Source organism: Epinephelus fuscoguttatus, linkage group LG11 (assembly GCF_011397635.1).
Source record: "Epinephelus fuscoguttatus linkage group LG11, E.fuscoguttatus.final_Chr_v1".
Lineage (NCBI taxonomy): Eukaryota > Metazoa > Chordata > Actinopteri > Perciformes > Serranidae > Epinephelus > Epinephelus fuscoguttatus.
Genome location: NC_064762.1, coordinates 612,243 through 633,252, shown reverse-complemented (window position 1 = coordinate 633,252; position 21,010 = coordinate 612,243). Strand labels below are relative to the sequence as shown.

The window sequence follows — 21,010 nt, the reverse complement described above, 5'->3', positions numbered from 1 at the left end:
GTTTGTTTTGTTTCCATGTAAAGTTTCTCCCTCCTCCCTGTTCCCTCCTCCTGGTTCCCTCCTCCCTGTTCCCTCCTCCCTGTTCCCTCCTCCTGGTTCCCTCCTCCTGGTTCCCTCCCCCTGGTTCCCCCATTCAGGTCCTAAGTTAAACTGCTTCGACAGAAATCAAACTGTTTCACATTCAACTCAGTGTTTCTCTGACGCTGCTCATTGTGGAGGAGCTGCTGATTATGAACACATGAATGTCTCTATCTAGAGTCAGTGTTTGGTTTGTCCATTCTGGGCTACTGTAGAAACATGATGGTGCAACACGGTGATCTCTGTAGACGAGGACCTGCTCCCTGTGGAGATATAAACAGCTCATTCTGAGGGAACCAGAACACAAACATCAGATTATAATCTGACACAGCGGAGCTTTTGTTGTTATAAATAAAGTTTTTATTTGTCACTTAAGAGCTACCATACACACACACACACACACACACACACACACACACACACGCACACACAGAGCTGCTGCCAGAGACGCCCACAGGAATGACTGAACAAACATCAGAGTCCTGCAGCAGAGTGTGTCAGTAGTCCTCTGGTCGTCTCTCAGGTCAGTCCCAGCTGTTTGTCTCTGTCTTTAAATCTAAGTTAATAAACTCGTCTTCTCGTGTGTCTGCAGCTGAACAGATGCATGATGGGAGACTTTGCTGTTTGTAACGGGGATGAAGACACGCTGTGTGTTTGTGTGCCGCTGCAGACAGAAAGTTGGACCAAAGAGTTTGCAATGATTAACATGTTATACGAGGACGCTGTGTCTCTGCAGCAGGCAGGGCTGAATCACACTAACTTTATTGAGACGTGCTGTGGAGACGAGCAGACACAGTGATGATGTGTAACATCTGCACAGAAACATCTGTGTGAAGGAAACGCTGTGGATTATTCAGATACTCAGTGACACGTCAACACGCTGCATCTCAGCCTCTGCTCTGCCTCTGCTCAGATCAACAGGCAAAACAAACTCTGACACAGCTGCAGACGTCGGCTAAAATAAACCTGAACTTTAAATCAGCTTCATCACTTAAAGAGTTCAGCTGTGTGTTGTTAGTTTGCAGAGCTGCAGACAACATTCACTCAGGTACCTGTACTTTACCTGACTGTTTCCAGATGTTCTGCAGCACGTCTGTGTGACGGCTTCACTCCGACTGCATCTGATAGCATCAAACAATGCACTGAAACATTCATTAAGCTAAAACTGTTTGACCTTCACAGCGTCCATCACAGAGACGTCTGGACACTGTGTAACGGACGCTGTGACAACAGGATGCAGTGATGCATAAATTATTTTTGACCTTTATTCAACTGACTCCAGTCCAGAGATATTTAATGTTCAAACTGATCAACTTTATTGTTCAGTCAGCAGCAGGCTGTGATAAAGTTGAGACAGACTGAGAAACACCTGTGTGACCTTCCACAGGTGAACAGGGAAACAGGTGAACAGGTAACAGAGTGAAAGCAGCCTGGACCAGATTCTACTGAGTAAAGGTCAGGATGAATTTACAGGTCACTGCACTCACACAGCAGAGTCGTATCAACATGATTAATGTGACAGTTCGAGCACGTGTTCAGCTGTCCACAAACTTATGGCCACTTCTCCTGTTTCCTGCAGTCAGAACAAAAATAATCGATGATAAATAAATAAACACCTCGTTTTCTTCTTCAGGTGTCCTCAGGTGTCCTCAGGTGAGCAGTAACTAAACATCACGATGAGTTCATCAGGAGATAATTATTGATTGATTGATCAGCTTCAGTTTTATTTGAGTCAAATATACATTTACAGATGCTCCCTCTACCTGTCCATCTGTCCATCTGTCTGTCTGTCCATCTCTGTCTCTCTCAGTCATGATGTCATTGGCCTCCCTCTCTCTCCGTCTCCGCGTCGCTGGTTGCCAAGGAAGCAGGCGCTCCGTGGCAACCGTCGTCTCTGGCAACAAGACATCCAAGTAAGTCAGTCCACATCCCAGTGTCTCCCAGTATCTCCCAGTTTGGATGGGACCAGTTTGAAACCTGTTTGTTAGACGTGTAAAGGCCAAAACACACCGGCAGCGTCATTGACGCGAGTCAAGTGCCGCCGCCAGCACACACAAATAGCGTCGCGCTGCGGGGCGTCAACCGGATTTCTATTGCACACTCCAGTCCGCGGGAGCTGGGAAGTACAACATAGCGCTTTTTCAAGGGCGGCGATACTGGAAAAACAGGACAATAGCGTAAAGTGCCGCGGCGGGGCACGTCGAGCTGCCGCCGGAGTTGGTTTGTAAATAGAAAATAATTGGGGCGGCTGCTTTGACGCGCGTCGTACGGCGCCGGTGTGTTTTGGCCGTAAGAACTGATCCTGGGTGTGTGTGAGCAGGATGGTGAGGCAGCGGCTGAAGAAGGAGGTGGAGGAGATGAAGAACGTCTTCTCAGGGTTCAGACCTGGTCTGGTGGTTCTACAGGTGAGACCTGCACCTGTCCTCCTGCACTTCAGTCTCTGTCTTTTCACCTGTCAGTGAGACGTCTGCTGTCTGAGTGTCTCTGTTGTTACTGCAGGAGACAATTAGAAGAACACCTGAGGGATATTCCAGGTAGGAGGTTCAACAAACTCTGAGTCTAACCCTGAACTCTGAGTTGATTTACGCTGAGATGGGAAACTCTGAGTTACCGGTTCCAGAACAGCTGATCTGAGTTAGTTCAGTCAACTCTGAGTATGTTCACTCTGAGTTAAGCCGACAATAAAAAGCCATCATCAATGGAGCTCCGACTCCACGATTCACCATGGCAACAGGTCAATAAAAGACAGCGCCTCCATTTTAATCCAGTGGATGCAGAGATATTAATGCATGTGTAGACGGTGCACGTTTATCTTTAAAAGAAGAGCCTGAGTCAGAGCGAGGAAAGTGTCAATAAGTTAACCATAAAGTTAATAAAAAAGTTTATTCATCATTTATCAGACTTACATTTCCTTAATGAAGATAAAGTGGTGGAATCTGACTGTGTATCAGGCTGTAGATACATTACATTATATTAATAATATATCATAATATATTTGTTCAGATTTAATCTGATGGGGAAAAACACAGGAGGCAGAAGATTTCAAACATATAGGCTAGGCTATAGATCAAAGACATAAAGACATGACTGTAAACTCACAGTCTGACCCAGTAATAATATGTTTGGTGATTTGCACCTGAAAAGACGTTGAGGTTAAAATACAGTAGATTTGAAAATGTTGCACATCTATTTGTATCTTGACTCAACAGCATTCAGTGACTTTATTTCAGCTACAAATGTAGTAAATGTAAAGACAGTGAAATGCTGCACCATTGCTCACTCAGAAATATGAACATATAATCCCCAATATTAGGCTATAGGAGTTATGTTCCATCAGTGCGACCAGTGACATCAGTGACAGAGATCATTAGTCACTGATACTACGTGTCTAAAGCTTCATACCCATTTTAACATTTAAATAATTAGACCTACACATTATGTGCAATAAACATGTGGAGCTGCTCTGACAGACTGACAGTCTGATCCTTGTGCACAGTGTTATAAAAATAATAAATATAAAAAGGACAGAGGTTTGATTCTGAGCTGAGGGTGAATTCTCGCTGTGTAATATTTGAATGTAAAGACAAAAGCTGATGTCCAAAGAAATGACTGATGTGCATAAATTCAGTAACTTCAGACAGTCCTGAGTAACAAACTAATATCCAGCAGGATTTAGACTGTGACAGACGGTAAATCTCCGCTAATGAATGCGCTTCGATACAAGCTTTGACACGGACTGAATGAATGAGGAAATGAAACAGCGTGTAAGAGGGAGGAGACAGAGAGAAACTCAGGGTTTATTGAAGAAAACCTGTCAGCGAGCAGGTTATGTTCACAGAGTCTGTTACCATGGTGACTGACTCAGAGTTTCAGTTACCTCTCTGTCTGGAACTGAAAACCCAGAGTTTCCCTCATCTCAGGGTTAACTTACTCTGAGTTTTCACATAACCTGCTTTCTGGAATACCCCTCTGCAGACTCACTCATCTCACTGTGCAGTTTATACACTCTTTTACTGTTGGTACACAGTGTGATGTTTGTTGGTGGGCGGGGCTTAGCTGGAGGCAAAACAGTTCTCCACAGACATTAGCTAGCGCTAGCTAACAAGTTGTGTTGTCTTGTTTTAGACAATGGAGGAAGATGATGTGAGTGGTGCGTTCAGAAACACTCATTGTGAGTGTGGGAGCGCACTCTGACACAAACTGGAGCGTTGATAAATTGGGAGCGCTGTCTGAATGTAGCGTTGGGTTATCCAGAGCAGCGCACTCTCAGAGTGGCAGAGCACACTCTGGACACTCTGTCTGTGGAGACGGAGCAGCAGAGCGCCGAGCGGAGTGAATGTGTGATTAACTTAACCGTTGGTTCATTCATGTAGAAATATAACGCTGCGTTTCTTCCACCAACAGGGCTCTCATTTTAGTGTAGAGCGTCAGACTGAATTTACCAACGCACCATGTCAGGTCACTCACTCTCCGGGACCGCCAGTGTTACTTGAATAAGTAAACACTGACCAACGGGACCAGACTGGCCGACCCGTATGCTCTCACTCAGTGGATGGATGATGTCACAGGAAGCCAATCTTACAAAGGAGGACCACACTTGTTTGTTTTGCTATGGAAGCTAACGTTAGCTAATGTGCTAAAAAGTTAGCGTTGCAGAGAAATCCAATCTTCCTCTTAATCCCTCCCCAGTTTCTGATGAGGTGGACATGATAACCCTTAATACACATAACCTTATTCATCCCTACAACAGGAAATACTTTTTCCCTAACCTGATATGAAGTGTGCGCTGCACATGTGAGCATTTTTGATGATGGCCTCCGTCCAGTCATGTCATCGTGACGTTGGCACTAAAAGTGTCTGTTCAAATGTCTGAAGAGTCAAACTGTGTTTGTTCAGCGGGTCTCAGCTCTGAGTCAGAGGTCAGGACCTGTTATCTGACCTGCTGTGTGTGTGTGTGTGTGTGTGTGTGTGTGTGTGTGTGTGTTTACTGCAGCTGCTCCTCCTCTCAGAAACTCTCTGATAAGTCACGCTGACCTGAACCTGATCCCCGAGTCACACCCTGAACTCTTGTCTCTCACCGTTCTAACATGTGTCAGTAGTTTGATCTGTTTCACATCTTTATTCTGATGATCACCTCTGTGTCTCAGGACATCATCTGATTCCATCAGGATATTTTTATTGTCATTCACTAAAACACAGAGTCAGATTCCTGATGAGTGAAAACCTGCTGGAAGTGACCCGGGTCCTTGGTCAGGTCGTCATTTGTATTGGTTGTCAGTTTCTGACGAGGTCAGATTAAAGCTGCAGTAGAAAGCCTGAAAACGGTTGATTTTTGAGTCTCATCTGAGTTAGGTTTCGTTCGTCTCCGCCCTGAGCCCCTCCTACCAGACGAGCATGCGAGTATTTTATCCTACTTGGTTCTATTTCTCCCTCGCGGGCCCGCACATACACCCGAAACTCGCTCTCGCTCTCCGCAGAGGGCCCTTGGCTCCGCTCCCACGGCTGACCCTTGCGCCCTCCGGCCGGGCCCGGCCCCACCTCACCTTTCCCCTCCCTCCGGGGCTCCGGGGAACCGAGTTCTGTCTTCCTTTTTTTGGGTTTAGCCATGTAGGCAGTTGTAGCCAATGCTGGAATAGCTATTTCACCTGGTGCACTGTTCGCCATTGCCGCTTGCTCTCCCCTTCTGCCGGCGGCACAGGAACGTGCATATGCAGTAGAACAGCCAATAGGAACGCAGTGGTCTGAGCTGACCTTTGATTGGTTGATGCACATTGGCACGATACTGATTCTTTAGAGGCTGAACACAGAGCCATGGTGAGGTGCAGAAACTTATTGTTTGTCTCAGACCACTTGATTTACATTATGCTGAGAGGACATTATAAAACTTTACTCATTTATACCAAAACAATGTTGCCTACTGAGCTTTAAGGTCAGTATAAAAATTAAATGTCTAAACCTGCAGAGTCACTTCACTCAGGTTCACTCAGGTTCAGTCAGACTCAGTCAGGATCAGTCAGGCTCAGTCAGGTTCAGTCAGGCTCAGTCAGGATCAGTCAGGCTCAGTCAGGTTCAGTCAGGCTCAGTCAGGCTCAGTCAGGTTCAGTCAGGCTCAGTCAGGCTCAGTCAGGTTCAGTCAGGCTCAATCAGGCTCAGTCAGGTTCAGTCAGGTTCAGTCAGGATCAGTCAGGCTCAGTCAGGCTCAGTCAGGATCAGTCAGGTTCACTCAGGTTCAGTCAGGCTCAGTCAGGATCAGTCAGGTTCAGTCAGGTTCAGTCAGGCTCAGTCAGGATCAGTCAGGCTCAGTCAGGTTCAGTCAGGTTCAGTCAGGCTCAGTCAGGATCAGTCAGGTTCAGTCAGGTTCAGTCAGGCTCAGTCAGGCTCAATCAGGTTCAGTCAGGCTCAGTCAGGTTCAGTCAGGATCAGTCAGGCTCAGTCAGGTTCAGTCAGGTTCAGTCAGGCTCAGTCAGGATCAGTCAGGTTCAGTCAGGTTCAGTCAGGCTCAGTCAGGCTCAATCAGGTTCAGTCAGGTTCAGTCAGGCTCAGTCAGGTTCAGCCAGGCTCAATCAGGCTCAGTCAGGCTCAGTCAGGTTCAGTCAGGTTCAGTCAGGCTCAGTCAGGTTCAGTCAGGATCAGTCAAGATCAGTCAGGCTCAGTCAGGCTCAGTCAGGATCAGTCAGGCTCAGTCAGGCTCAGTCAGGATCAGTCAGGTTCACTCAGGTTCAGTCAGGCTCAGTCAGGCTCAATCAGGTTCAGTCAGGCTCAGTCAGGTTCAGTCAGGATCAGTCAGGCTCAGTCAGGCTCAATCAGGTTCAGTCAGGCTCAGTCAGGCTCAGTCAGGTTCAGTCAGGCTCAGTCAGGATCAGTCAGGTTCAGTCAGGCTCAGTCAGGCTCAGTCAGGATCAGTCAGGCTCAGTCAGGTTCAGTCAGGATCAGTCAGGATCAGTCAGGTTCAGTCAGGTTCAGTCAGGCTCAGTCAGGATCAGTCAGGCTCAGTCAGGATCAGTCAGGCTCAGTCAGGATCAGTCAGGCTCAGTCAGGTTCAGTCAGGATCAGTCAGGATCAGTCAGGTTCAGTCAGGTTCAGTCAGGCTCAGTCAGGATCAGTCAGGCTCAGTCAGGATCAGTCAGGTTCAGTCAGGCTCAGTCAGGATCAGTCAGGCTCAGTCAGGTTCAGTCAGGATCAGTCAAGATCAGTCAGGCTCAGTCAGGCTCAGTCAGGATCAGTCAGGTTCAGTAAGGTTCAGTCAGGCTCAGTCAGGTTCAGTCAGGATCAGTCAAGATCAGTCAGGATCAGTCAGGCTCAGTCAGGTTCAGTCAGGATCAGTCAAGATCAGTCAGGATCAGTCAGGTTCAGTCAGGCTCAGTCAGGATCAGTCAGGATCAGTCAGGTTCAGTCAGGCTCAGTCAGGATCAGTCAGGCTCAGTCAGGTTCAGTCAGGATCAGTCAAGATCAGTCAGGTTCAGTCAGGTTCAGTCAGGTTGACCTGCTGCAGTCAAACTTCAGCACTGCTCCCAGATTCAGAGATGAGTTCTTCAGAAGCTCTGAGAGCAAAGTGAGAATTTTACAGCTGTGAAAAAATGTATTTTTCAGTGTCATTTTTTCAAAGTGTTTGTTGAGATAAAAACTGTCCTTTTTACTGCCTCCATTTACCTGAACGTCACATTCAGATTATTAATACGACACATGATTCATAATAAATGATGATGTGTGATTAGTTTATTGTTAGTGATGGTTTGATGTGTTTCAGGTGGGAGACAGAGACGACTCCAACCTTTACATCAGCACCAAACTGAAGGCTGCAGCCGAGGTGACGACCGCACCTTTAGTCTCTGTTTCTATTTGTTCACACGTTCATCTGTACAGTTTGCATACAGTCTCTTTCAAAATAAAAGCACTACGTCAGTACAACACCACCAACTGATGTTTTTTTCCTCCAACAACACACACACACACGTGGTTACGTTTAGCCAACACACACATGGTTACGTTTAGCCAACACACACACGTGGTTACGTTTAGCCAACACACACACGTGGTTACGTTTAGCCAACACACACATGGTTACGTTTAGCCAACACACACACGTGGTTACGTTTAGCCAACACACACATGGTTACGTTTAGCCAACACACACATGGTTACGTTTAGCCAACACACACACGTGGTTACGTTTAGCCAACACACACACGTGGTTACGTTTAGCCAACACACACGGTTACGTTTAGCCAACACACACACGTGGTTACGTTTAGCCAACACACACATGGTTACGTTTAGCCGACACACACACGTGGTTACGTTTAGCCAACACACACACGTGGTTACGTTTAGCCAACACACACACGTGGTGACGTTTAGCCAACACACACACGTGGTTACATTTAGCTGACACACACACGTGTGTAAGAACAATAACAGTGATAATATTAAAATAATAATAATAATAACATGTTCAGTTTGTGTTCTGCAGATTGGAATCGATGCCAAACACCTCAGGCTGCCGAATACGTCCACACAGGACGAGGTGAGTGCTGCACCTCCACCTGCAGCTCCATCACTGGAACAGATGGTGGCGCTGTACATCTCTGCAAACCATGGATATGTGACCTTTGTACATGATCACGTAGCTGTGGTCAACATGTGGTGATGTCTGAAACCACCTGGTTATGTTGGAGAAGATCATGTGTTTGCGGCAGTAAACTCAGCTGGTTTAGTTGTTAGTTGGAGTTGACCAGTTGTCTGCAGGTTGACAGGTGTCCCACCTGGTGTCTCACCCTCCACCCTCCCCTCCACCTCCTGATGAAGCTCAGATACTGCGTCACTTTAGAAACGCTGATAGGATGCGTATGAAACGTACAAACATATCTGAGGTTTGCAGTGATGTACAGCGTGTCCTCTGATCACTTCCTGTCTCCCTCGCAGGTCCTGCAGAACATCCTGTCTGTCAACGACAACCTGTCCGTCCACGGTCTGATCGTCCAACTTCCTCTGGACTCCGTGAACTCCATGGACACTGAACGCATCACCAACGCCGTCTCTCCAGAGAAAGACGTGGATGGGTGAGTCTCACAGGAAGTCCTCACGTGATTTGTTTATTAGTTTCATTCTAGTATTTTCCTGTGGCTTCATGTGTGTGTGTGTGTGTGTGTGTGTGTGTGTAGTCTGAGTTGTATTAACGCAGGGAAGTTGTCTCGAGGTGACCTGAACGACTGTTTCATCCCCTGTACACCCAACGGCTGCATGGAGCTCATCAGACAGACAGGTCTCTCTCACACACATGTACTACTGGCGCGCCCTCAGCAGTCGCCATCTTTGGGACGTAGCAGACATCTTAACTTCTGACGTGGCGGCTGGAGACAACAAGGAGTCTGTTAGTCCGCCATGATGTCACCTCACTTGTGACTTCCTGTTCCCACACAGGCATGTCTGTGGCGGGGAAACACGCAGTGGTGATTGGTCGCAGTAAGATTGTTGGAGCGCCGATGCATGACCTGCTGCTGTGGAACCACGCCACCGTGACCACCTGTCACTCCAAGACCCCTGACCTACCCAAACAGGTGACATCATTCTCTTAGACAGGTGACATCACTGACCTCAACGTTTCCTGTCTGACTGATGACATATTTCCTGTCTGATGCAGGTGGGCCGGGCTGACATCCTGGTGGTGGGGGCGGGGCGAGCGGAGATGGTGAGAGGAGAGTGGGTGAAGGAGGGCGCCGTGGTCATCGACTGTGGAATCAACCACGTACCAGGTACACAGCTACTTTACTACACACCTGCACACAGGTTCAGGTACTTTGACTACACTGGGGTATTTCTACTTCCTGTTTGTCTCTCCGTCTCAGAGGTAAATGTTGAACGTGTCACTGCACCACTTGATCAGACAGACTCAGATTACTGATATAAAATATAATCAGTAATAAATGATGAGGTATTTATTATCCTACACCTGATCTGAACATGAAGTAAACATGACCACTGTGACCTCTGACCTCTGAGTCGTCCTGTCTGACAGATGAGACGAAGGCGAGCGGTAAACGGGTCGTCGGAGACGTCCACTACGATTCAGCCTATCAGAGAGCAGGATTCATCACCCCTGTTCCAGGAGGGGTGGGGCCGATGACGGTGGCCATGCTCATGGAGGTGATTTCATTTCTCAGTTTAGTTTGTGTTGCTCCGTCGCAGCAGCAGCGCCGCCCGCAGACTCTAATGAGTCATGGCATCCTGCAGGTTCTTCCTGTTTCAGCAGTCTGATGTTCACAGCTGATTGGCCAAAGTTTATCCAATCAAAACCCAGCATTCTCTCAGAGTTCTTTGGTTCTTTAAAGATGAACTTTCCTTTTGACCATAACATTTACATTTCAACAACATGATACAAACATAGAATATAAAATATATAATTAAAGAATCTGTTTTATAAACGGAAGCTTTGTGTTCTGATGATGTCATGGTAACTATAATGGTCACATGTTTCAGAACACGGTGCAGAGCGCTCAGCGGTTCCTCCTGAAGAACCACAGGAGGTGAAACTCTGAAGGTAAAACTGATTCAAATCTGAGATCACAGAACTCATTTATCACGTCAAACGTCTTCACGTAACGACACAAATCTTCTTCTTCAGGTGTTTTTCTCTCTGACCTCATAAAGTTGAATCAGTTTGTGATGTCATCGTGTCGTCCTGTTGTGTTGTTGTTGTTGAATCAGAGCGCCTGTCAGTCAGAGTTCAGGGTAACAGTGTTCTCTTCAGCAGGACGAAGAGCAAACAGTCTTTGACCTTTAAACTCCACTGGCTGTTTGGAGGCCGTCGTCATGGAAACAGCAGCAGAGACATCCCATCTGTTTCCTGCTGATGTCAACAGGAAGTGATCAAACACCTGATCGATGTATCAGAGTTTTTTTTAATGTTTATGAGCTCTGTGTTTGTAAACAACCTGACGATCAATAAAGTTTCGGTTTCACCTGAACAAACGTCAAGATTTGATTTATATATTTATGTTTTTCTACTTGATGAGACGAAGAATCCAGATGTTGACAACAACAAACCAACAGATGTGTAAACAATAAGAACAATAAATCATGTGATCTGTGTTTTATAAAAATGTTTCAATGAATAATAAAGTTGGAGCTGATGTTTGTCACACTGTGTCATATAAATAAAGTTAATTATCATATCAAAGCCTCCTCTTCCTCATGTCTGAAGATAATCAGATGTTTGATTGACAGCTGTGTGATGTCATCAGAGCCTCAGTCATTAATTAAGTTGATTGACGAGTGTGACGGTCGCTTTAATTGGTTCCTGGAGTAACCGAGCGACTGGCTGCAGCCTGACTCTGCTGTCACGTCTCATTTGCCTCCTCTCTGATGTCACCTGATCTGATCTGTTTTATTTCTCTTCTGATTGTTGACGATGAAAATGTTTTGATTGATAAACACTGACATCATGATTATTCAGATATATTTTCATCTTCTGCACTCTGCAGGTGACGTGACGCACTCAGACACTCGTCTGTTCTTTGTGATGAAGGAAATAATAAACCAACAGTTTTTCTGTATTCTGAGATTAAATCTTCTCCTTTATTGTCTCCAACACGTCAGAGAGGAAGCTGAGAATCATCTTCATCACATTATTAATATATAAACACGTCACTGCAGATTCGTCTCCGTCATTTTACAGTTAAATAAACAGATGAAATAAACAGCAAAGTGAAGGAACGTGTCCTGATCATCCCTCAGAGCTGCACTTCTCCCTCCGGCCACCAGATGTCCTCACACTGTCCTCCTGTAGCCTCATGTCCTCACCTGCTCTCTGTCAGTCATCACCTGGGCTCCCCTCCCCCACCTCACACCTGTCCTCAGCCACCTCGTCACCCTCTGCAGTGTGACACCTGTCCCTATTAGAGGATGGTCTGCTCGTGTTCCCTCCTTCATGTTCTCTGTTGTTCCTGCTGGATGTTCCTGTGTCACCGCCGGCTCCTGTCAGTCTGTCTCACTCTGTTAAAGAGTCCTTTCTGAATCCACCTGCACTCGTCGTCCTGCTTTACTCAACACAAAACTACGAACACAGATCACACTGTAAAGATTCAATAATTTAAATTAGTTATGAAATATGTTCATAAATAAATAAGTTAATCTAAAGAAGCTTTGATTCATAAATGATTCAACTGATTAAATGATTTGTTTTCTTTGATGATGTCATCAGGTGTTTTCAGTCCTGATGTTTCTCAGAGAGCTGTTTTCACAGCTGACCGTCAGAGATTCTTACATTTTAATTGAAGGAGTCCAAACCTCCATCAACCAAGTTCTCACTCTGAAGTCATCAAAAACACGACAGTCAGTGACTTCCAGCTTAGATTCTGTTGTTTAACAGCTCCTGACAGCGTCGGGGGAAACTGTGCAGGACAACAACAACAGTTAAGGAGGCAGAAGTCAGAATAGGAGAAACTATGTGTGTGTGTTGGCTAAACGTAACCACGTGTGTGTGTGTTGGCTAAACGTAACCACGTGTGTGTGTGTTGGCTAAATGTAATCACGTGTGTGTGTGTTGGCTAAACGTAATCACGTGTGTGTGTTGGCTAAACGTAACCACGTGTGTGTGTGTTGGCTAAATGTAATCACGTGTGTGTGTTGGCTAAACGTAACCACGTGTGTGTGTGTTGGCTAAACGTAACCACGTGTGTGTGTGTTGGCTAAACGTAACCACGTGTGTGTGTGTGTTGGCTAAACGTAACCACGTGTGTGTGTGTTGGCTAAACGTAACCACGTGTGTGTGTTGGCTAAACGTAACCATACGTGTGTGTGTTGGCTAAACGTAACCACGTGTGTGTGTGTTGGCTAAACGTAATCACGTGTGTGTGTTGGCTAAACGTAACCACGTGTGTGTGTGTGTTGGCTAAACGTAATCACGTGTGTGTGTTGGCTAAACGTAACCACGTGTGTGTGTGTGTTGGCTAAACGTAACCACGTGTGTGTGTGTTGGCTAAACGTAACCACGTGTGTGTGTTGGCTAAACGTAACCACGTGTGTGTGTGTTGTCTAAACGTAACCACGTGTGTGTGTGTTGGCTAAACGTAACCACGTGTGTGTTTGCTACACGTAACCACGTGTGTGTGTGTGTTGGCTAAACGTAATCACGTGTGTGTGTTGGCTAAACGTAACCACGTGTGTGTGTGTGTTGGCTAAACGTAACCACGTGTGTGTGTGTTGGCTAAACGTAATCACGTGTGTGTGTTGGCTAAACGTAACCATACGTGTGTGTGTTGGCTAAACGTAACCACGTGTGTGTGTGTTGGCTAAACGTAATCACGTGCGTGTGTTGGCTAAACGTAACCACGTGTGTGTGTGTGTTGGCTAAACGTAACCACGTGTGTGTGTGTTGGCTAAACGTAATCACGTGTGTGTGTTGGCTAAACGTAACCACGTGTGTGTGTTGGCTAAACGTAATCACGTGTGTGTGTTGGCTAAACGTAATCACGTGTGTGTGTTGGCTAAACGTAACCACGTGTGTGTGTGTTGGCTAAACGTAACCACGTGTGTGTGTGTGTGTGTGTGTGTGTGTGTGTTGGCTAGAAATAAACACTAAGTAAAAATATTGTGAATAAATCCAATAAATCAATAATTTAAATTAGTTATGAAATATGTTCATAAATAAATAAGTTAATCTAAAGAAGCTTTGATTCATAAATGATTCAACTGATTAAATGTCCATCAACCAAGTTCTCACTCTGAAGTCATCAAAAACACGACAGTCAGTGACTTCCAGCTTAGATTCTGTTGTTTAACAGCTCCTGACAGCGTCGGGGGAAACTGTGCAGGACAACAACAACAGTTAAGGAGGCAGAAGTCAGAATAGGAGAAACTATGTGTGTGTGTTGGCTAAACGTAACCACGTGTGTGTGTGTTGGCTAAACGTAACCACGTGTGTGTGTGTTGGCTAAATGTAATCACGTGTGTGTGTGTTGGCTAAACGTAATCACGTGTGTGTGTGTGTTGGCTAAACGTAACCACGTGTGTGTGTGTTGGCTAAACGTAACCACGTGTGTGTGTTGGCTAAACGTAACCATACGTGTGTGTGTTGGCTAAACGTAATCACGTGTGTGTGTTGGCTAAACGTAACCACGTGTGTGTGTGTGTTGGCTAAACGTAATCACGTGTGTGTGTGTTGGCTAAACGTAATCACGTGTGTGTGTTGGCTAAACGTAACCACGTGTGTGTGTGTTGGCTAAACGTAATCACGTGTGTGTGTGTTGGCTAAACGTAACCACGTGTGTGTGTGTGTGTGTGTGTGTGTGTGTGTTGGCTAGAAATAAACACTAAGTAAAAATATTGTGAATAAATCGACACAATTTTTTTTTTTTTAGGAGGTGAAAAGTTTGATGTCATGTTGGTGACACGAAGGTTCTGAAAGTTACGTTGGTTTCCAGCTGACACATTAAAAAGGTTCCTCAGACTGAAAACACCTGCTGATCCACAAGAACCTGATCATCAGTCAGTCACTCTGACCAATCAGATGACAAAGTCTTCTTCTGTGGTGGAGGATGATCAGCGCACCGCCTCAGATCTTATACATGACCTTCAGCTGAATGTTTTACAGCAGCTACATCGTGTCTGTCGTCATGAAAACATAGAGAACTTTATTTAAACAGTTTGTATGAATAGACCGAACTCTTCCTCTTTACAACTGAACAACATGTCCATCGTCTCTGTTGGTCTCCGTCCCTGTGTCCTCGTGGCCATCGTGTCCTCAGGCGTGGTCTCTGCAGCCCGGTGGCTCTCTGAGGACGCAGTCTGAGTCGCTCAGCTGTTCTCTGGTCAGCTGATCCACGGCGGCGTTCAGGGCGGCTCGGACCAGAGAGCGTGCCATCTGAAGCAGCTCCCGCTCGCTGTGGTTGCAGTTGAGGAGGATCAGGAGGAGGTGGTGGTTCTGGTTCTCCTCCTCCTCCTCTACCTCCTCTTCATCTTCCTGACTGACATCATCTGGAGGAACCAGTTCAATCTGGATGGAGGGTCCGTTTGTCTGGTGGGCATGTGAGGTGATGTCATCCGTCTCCTCGTCACAGTGAAGTGAGGCCCGTGGCGGCGGCGGTGATGATGAGGAGGCGGCTGACAGCTGATCTTCCTCTGCAGGTAAATCTTCAGGAGGAGCGTCGGCGGTGTCTGCGGGACGTTCATCGACCTCAGCGTGGATCATTTCAGACCCTCCAGCGTCCGTCACATCCTCCTCTGTGACATCACAAACCAGCTGTTCTTCATCTGCAGCTTGTTCCTCCGTCAGCTGAGTCATCTCAGCCGTCACCGTGACGACCTGCCCACTCCCAACAGTCACATCGCCACGGAGCTCGTTGGGTTCGTCAACCTGAGCTCCAGGTGAGCATGGAGTGTCCTCACGCTTCTTCACGTCCTCACACTTTGTCATGTCCTCACGCTTTGACACGTCCTCCACGGTTTCCATGGCAACACCTGACAATCTGCTCTTTGACCCTCTGGTGAAAAACTTTTGCAGTTTTTCACGGATGGTCAGCGGCGTTTGGTCGCCATCTTTCTCCACAGACTCTCTCCTCTGCTCGTGAGTTCGTGTGGACGAAGTCAGGAACCTTCTGAACGTCTTCCATGTCGTCACGGTAACCCTCCTCTTCCTCTCAGTGACTTTCTGACTTTCTCCTTCTGCGTCATTCATCACCGCGGCGTCCGTTTGCTGCATCGCCCCCTCCGGTGAAGCAGGACTTTGCTGCTTTGCTGATCCTGTGATGGGGTCCTTCACCTGCTTCCTGTTACAGACGACAGCAGCTGAGAATCTTCTCCACCACCGGCGTCTGTTGGACTTCCTGTTTCTGATGTCATCATCCTCACCTGCAGCCTCACAGCGCCCCCTGACGCTCCCTTCATTCTCTGCTCCTTCCTCCATGTTGGCAGCGTGTGTCAGCACGGTGGCGGCAGCGCTCTCTGAAGGTGCCGGATGTTTCAGAGTTTCCGTCGTGTCTCTGTTGGTGTGAGCACCGGCTCTGTCCTCCGTCACGCTCCTGCTGCGGGTCTTTCCCAGCAGCAGCCTCGGAGGACCCGTCAACTTCCTCTTTAAACACACTTTCTCCGCCCGCTGGATGTCCTCTCCATCCTGCGACGCCATGGTTCGTCTCCACGGTGAAGCTAAACGCTGTGTGAACTTCCTGGAGGTGTTGATGATGATGTCACACTGCTGATTCAACGCCTGGAAGCTGCAAAACAAAAACCTGATGACGCTCATGTTGATTTATGATAAACACATGTTTTATTCATCAGAACTGAAGCTAAGCTCACACACATGAACATGATGTCACGCTAACGTTAAAGCTTGTGTTTACCACAGTCAGGACCAAGTGTCTGTGAGCAACTGACTGAGACTGTTTCTGATTCTGATTATTGATGGAAACATTCATCAGTGATTACGGACCATTATCTATCACAATATTTCTGACATGTTATGTTAAAATATATAAAAAAATTATGACCTCATTAAATATGCAGCGATTTTCTTATATTTCCAGAAGACAAATCTGAGCATTAGAAAAAGTCCATTTCAGATTTCTTCATGTTGTTGACGTGTTGGAGTCAGAGGGAAGTCTGACATCTGATTTGATCTCCTTCATAAATCATGAGCTGTGAGATGATCCACAGCTGCTCTGTGACTGTTCCTGATGTCACCATAAAACATCTGGAGAAGCTTCTGTCAGCTGCTCAACACATCTGGAAACATCCTGCCTTTAGGTCTCACAGCAGCTGCTCAGCGGACACATTTAAACCACCACTCATACCAACATATATGTATCTAATACAGCCTGTGACCTGCACTTATGTTTTAATATTCTGTGTTTGTCTTTTCTTAATTAATTCATTCATCTTTTTGTTCTAATTTCAAGTGTTTGAACAAGTGTTGATTTTTCTCTTTGCTGTTTGTGTCTGCAGCTGAATTATAAAACACTTTGTGCTGCATTCTGTGTGTGAAAGGTGCTGTGCACATACGAGTTCATTCATTCATTAAAAAATCTGTTTTCACTTTATTTGGTTGTATAAATCAGGCTGTGAGAGACAAATGAACAAACTCCTCTGTGAAAACCTTCTGAACATAAACATGAATCAAACTGAGGGGCAGATTTATGAAAAACAACCTTTAAAAATCTGTGATGTGAAATTAAAAACACTTTTAGACCAAAAAAAAGACGTTAGGATAAAAATGTAGCTCCGAGATTTCACCATGAAACTTCATCTGATCACTGACGTGACCACAGCTGTCTTTGTGTCACAGATCACAGATCAGAGATCACACAGACGTGATGTTCATCAGACTTTGGAAAATAAAAGTATTAAAGGAGAATTAATTAGATGAATAAAATCAGATCAGCTGATCACAGAAACACGTCTGATGGACTCAGCATCAAACATAAAGTCAAACATGGATCTGCTTTTATGAAACTTGTTCTGTGATCAGAGTCCATTAACGAAGGATGATGTCATCAGACAGCAGGTAGACGCTGTGAGCTGATTGGCTGAGAGTTGAGTAAAAGATGAAATCTCACCTGAGTGTGGATCGTGTCCTTCCTGTGTGATGATGAGCAGAAGTGATTCTCCGACAGAAGAAGAAACACTGAGCTGATCTCTCTGCCTCTCCTCCGCTGCCGTAACGCCCCAGTTTCCATAGCAACTGCCCTGATTGGCGTTTTGTTTTACAGAAAATGCTCCTTCAATATGATGGTGGGAAGGCGGGGGAGGGGGTGATGTCCCCCGGGGGAGAAGAACAGGAAATGAGATTTGGTTTTATTTCATATAATGAGTTTCTACAACATGTGACACCTTCTATCTTTAGACCGCCGCATCATCAGAGGGAGAACACACGGCTCGGCGCCACGAGACACACTGAACCCAACCTGCAGGGTCACTGAGAGACGCCGCTGACAAAGTTAGCGCCTGTAAAGTCAGTCACATGACCACAGAGACAAGGAGACACAACAGGGAGACAAACTGAACCTACAGGATCACTGCAGACACGCAGAGACACCAGCAAAGTTAACAGCTGTAAAGTCAGTCGCATGACCGCAGAGAGACTCAGAGAAAACCTCAACAAGAAGAAAACACTATCAAAGTTACAGGAAACGTCTTGAGCCACATTTCCTGCTGAAACACATCTGGCCTTGGACTCAAAAACGCTGCTGTAAACACACTGACGATAAACAATAAACTCCATAAACAACAACAATCCATTCACACAGCACAAGTCGCTGCAAAAACAAAATCAACCATCTGGAAACAACAATGTCTCTATAAATGACGTCTGTGGTGGTCTGTAGTGGTCTGTGGTGGTCTGTAGTGGTCTGTGGTGGTCTGTAGAGGTCTGTGGTGGTCTGTGGTGGTCTGTGCTGGTCTGTAGAGGTCTGTGGTGGTCTGTAGAGGTCTGTGGTGGTCTGTGGTGGTCTGAAGAGGTCTGTAGAGGTCTGTAGAGGTCTGTGGTGGTCTGTAGAGGTCTGTAGAGATCTGTAGTGGTCTGTAGAGGTCTGTAGTGGTCTGTAGAGGTCTGTGGTGGTCTGTGGTGGTCTGTAGTGGTCTGGGGTGGTCTGTGGTGGTCTGTAGAAGTCTGTAGAGGTCTGTGGTGGTCTGTAGTGGTCTGTGGTGGTCTGTAGAGGTCTGTGGTGGTCTGTAGAGGTCTGTGGTGGTCTGTGGAGGTCTGTGGTGGTCTGTAGAGGTCTGTGGTGGTCTGTGGAGGTCTGTGGTGGTCTGTAGAAGTCTGTAGAGGTCTGTGGTGGTCTGTAGAGGTCTGTGGTGGTCTGTGGAGGTCTGTGGTGGTCTGTGGAGGTCTGTGGTGGTCTGTAGAGGTCTGTGGAGGTCTGTGGTGGTCTGTAGAGGTCTGTGGTGGTCTGTGGAGGTCTGTGGTGGTCTGTAGAAGTCTGTAGAGGTCTGTGGTGGTCTGTAGAGGTCTGTGGTGGTCTGTGGAGGTCTGTGGTGGTCTGTAGAGGTCTGTAGAGATCTGTAGTGGTCTGTGGTGGTCTGTAGTGGTCTGTAGAGGTCTGTAGTGGTCTGTGGTGGTCTGTAGAGGTCTGTTGTGGTGTGTAGAGGTCTGTAGTGGTCTGGGGTGGTCTGTGGTGGTCTGTAGAGGTCTGTTGTGATGTGTAGAGGTCTGTAGTGGTCTGGGGTGGTCTGTGGTGGTCTGTAGAGGTCTGTTGTGATGTGTAGAGGTCTGTAGTGGTCTGGGGTGGTCTGTGGTGGTCTGTAGAGGTCTGTAGTGGTCTGTAGAGGTCTGTGGTGGTCTGTGGTGGTCTGTAGTGGTCTGGGGTGGTCTGTGGTGGTCTGTAGAAGTCTGTAGAGGTCTGTGGTGGTCTGTAGTGGTCTGTGGTGGTCTGTAGAGGTCTGTGGTGGTCTGTGGAGGTCTGTGGTGGTCTGTAGAGGTCTGTGGTGGTCTGTAGTGGTCTGTAGAGGTCTGTAGTGGTCTGTGGTGGTCTGTAGAGGTCTGTTGTGGTGTGTAGAGGTCTGTAGTGGTCTGGGGTGGTCTGTGGTGGTCTGTAGAGGTCTGTTGTGATGTGTAGAGGTCTGTAGTGGTCTGGGGTGGTCTGTGGTGGTCTGTAGAGGTCTGTTGTGATGTGTAGAGGTCTGTAGTGGTCTGGGGTGGTCTGTGGTGGTCTGTAGAGGTCTGTGGTGGTCTGTAGAGGTCTGTTGTGATGTGTAGAGGTCTGTAGTGGTCTGGGGTGGTCTGTGGTGGTCTGTAGAGGTCTGTTGTGATGTGTAGAGGTCTGTAGTGGTCTGTGGTGGTCTGTGGTGGTCTATAGGGGTCTGTAGTGGTCTGTGGAGGTCTGTGGTGGTCTATAGAGGTCTGTAGTGGTCTGGGGTGGTCTGTGGTGGTCTGTAGAGGTCTGTGTGAGTCATCACAGATCAAAGTAAACAAAAAGAAAACCAAGCCTGCACTCAAGCACGGCCGTACGTTATTTCATTTAAAAAGAGGCAAAACATTATTCAAGAAAGCGCCCAGTTTACATATTGTTCGTGAGTGATCAGTCTTCATTAAAGGTGTACATTTGAACATAGATGGGTGGTTTAAAAAATATTTAGGCAAGTACTAGTTTCTGTTCTCAGAGATGGTTAAATTTTTACATTCAAACAAAACATGATATTCATCTTCCAGGTGGCCGTCATCACACAGATTACACAACCTTTCATTCCTTTCCAGACCCTTGGATCTACCTGTTATTTTAGGAAGTCTATTATTAGAAGTTCGAAAATTACCGATGGCCTGACTGTACTTCTTGTTCTCACAAAGTAAATATTTTTCAAAATTAAAATCCTCTTTAAATTCACAATATAAATCACATGAGGACATGCTCTGTAGTTCATAACGTCACTTCTGCACAAACTGGTCCTTTAACCTCTGCTCAGCTGCCATCTTCAAACATTTAATGTTATCACATCTGTGGTCTGACCAAACATAAGAAAAACCGCATTCATCTAATATTTGCTTAACAAAAGAAATCCATGCTAATACATATAGCTCATTAATATAGAAATTAAATAGACAGTTATACATCACCCTGCTAATCTTTGTTTCCTTCCCCATCACTAAACTCCCCTAGTAACCAATAATTCTTTTTTTGATATCAACACATAAAGGGTATCTTCCAAGTTCGCCATAAACCATATTACTACAAGTGGACATTTTAACTTTCAAAATATACTTGAGGAATTTCAAATGTAATTTCTCTAAGATGTCTACCTTCTCAAAACCCCATACTTTGCAAGCATGCAGCATAACTGGCATCACCAGCCTATCAAAAACCTCTAATCTCATATCTATTGGTAAATCAAACTTCCTACAGTTGCACAGTAAAGAAAACATAGCTCTTGAAGCCCGTTTATAGAAATCCTCAATAGCAAATTTGAAAGACCTGTTGTGGTTGAAAAGTATTCCTAAATATTTAAAACT

General features: G+C 46.1%; 3 protein-coding genes across 6 annotated transcripts; 2 read left to right on the top strand and 1 right to left on the bottom strand.

Annotated features, from left to right (window-relative positions):
* Positions 1-476: 476 nt before the first annotated feature.
* Positions 477-11,564, top strand: mthfd1a (methylenetetrahydrofolate dehydrogenase (NADP+ dependent) 1a, methenyltetrahydrofolate cyclohydrolase, formyltetrahydrofolate synthetase). 3 transcript variants are annotated; one of them, XM_049590789.1, is made up of 13 exons: positions 477-601; positions 1,712-1,731; positions 1,889-1,991; positions 2,399-2,483; positions 7,826-7,885; positions 8,549-8,602; positions 9,001-9,137; positions 9,240-9,340; positions 9,499-9,635; positions 9,719-9,830; positions 10,094-10,221; positions 10,555-10,615; positions 10,826-11,564. In XM_049590789.1, the coding sequence occupies exons 3-12, from the start codon at positions 1,891-1,893 to the stop codon at positions 10,603-10,605; spliced, it is 966 nt and encodes a 321-aa protein (XP_049446746.1). In that variant the 5' UTR covers positions 477-601; positions 1,712-1,731; positions 1,889-1,890; the 3' UTR covers positions 10,606-10,615; positions 10,826-11,564. The 3 variants fall into 3 exon arrangements, with proteins under 3 accessions (XP_049446746.1, XP_049446745.1, XP_049446747.1); XM_049590788.1 differs by having other exon boundaries at positions 10,829-11,561; XM_049590790.1 differs by lacking the exon at positions 1,712-1,731 and having other exon boundaries at positions 486-601; positions 10,829-11,563.
* LOC125897452 (uncharacterized) lies at positions 3,539-7,398 on the top strand. 2 transcript variants are annotated; one of them, XM_049590787.1, is made up of 3 exons: positions 3,539-6,305; positions 6,436-6,605; positions 6,836-7,398. In XM_049590787.1, exons 1-3 carry the CDS (start codon positions 6,025-6,027, stop codon positions 7,312-7,314), a joined length of 930 nt encoding a protein of 309 aa, XP_049446744.1. In that variant the 5' UTR covers positions 3,539-6,024; the 3' UTR covers positions 7,315-7,398. The 2 variants fall into 2 exon arrangements, with proteins under 2 accessions (XP_049446744.1, XP_049446743.1); XM_049590786.1 differs by lacking the exon at positions 6,436-6,605 and having other exon boundaries at positions 3,539-6,425; positions 6,786-7,398.
* Positions 11,565-14,818: 3,254 nt separating the features above from the next.
* On the bottom strand, positions 14,819-17,836 carry si:dkey-1h6.8 (uncharacterized). Its single transcript, XM_049590954.1, has 3 exons — positions 17,625-17,836; positions 15,023-16,286; positions 14,819-14,938 (listed from the first exon to the last, which is right to left on the bottom strand). Exons 2-3 carry the CDS (start codon positions 16,196-16,198, stop codon positions 14,819-14,821), a joined length of 1,296 nt encoding a protein of 431 aa, XP_049446911.1. The 5' UTR covers positions 16,199-16,286; positions 17,625-17,836.
* Positions 17,837-21,010: the final 3,174 nt, after the last annotated feature.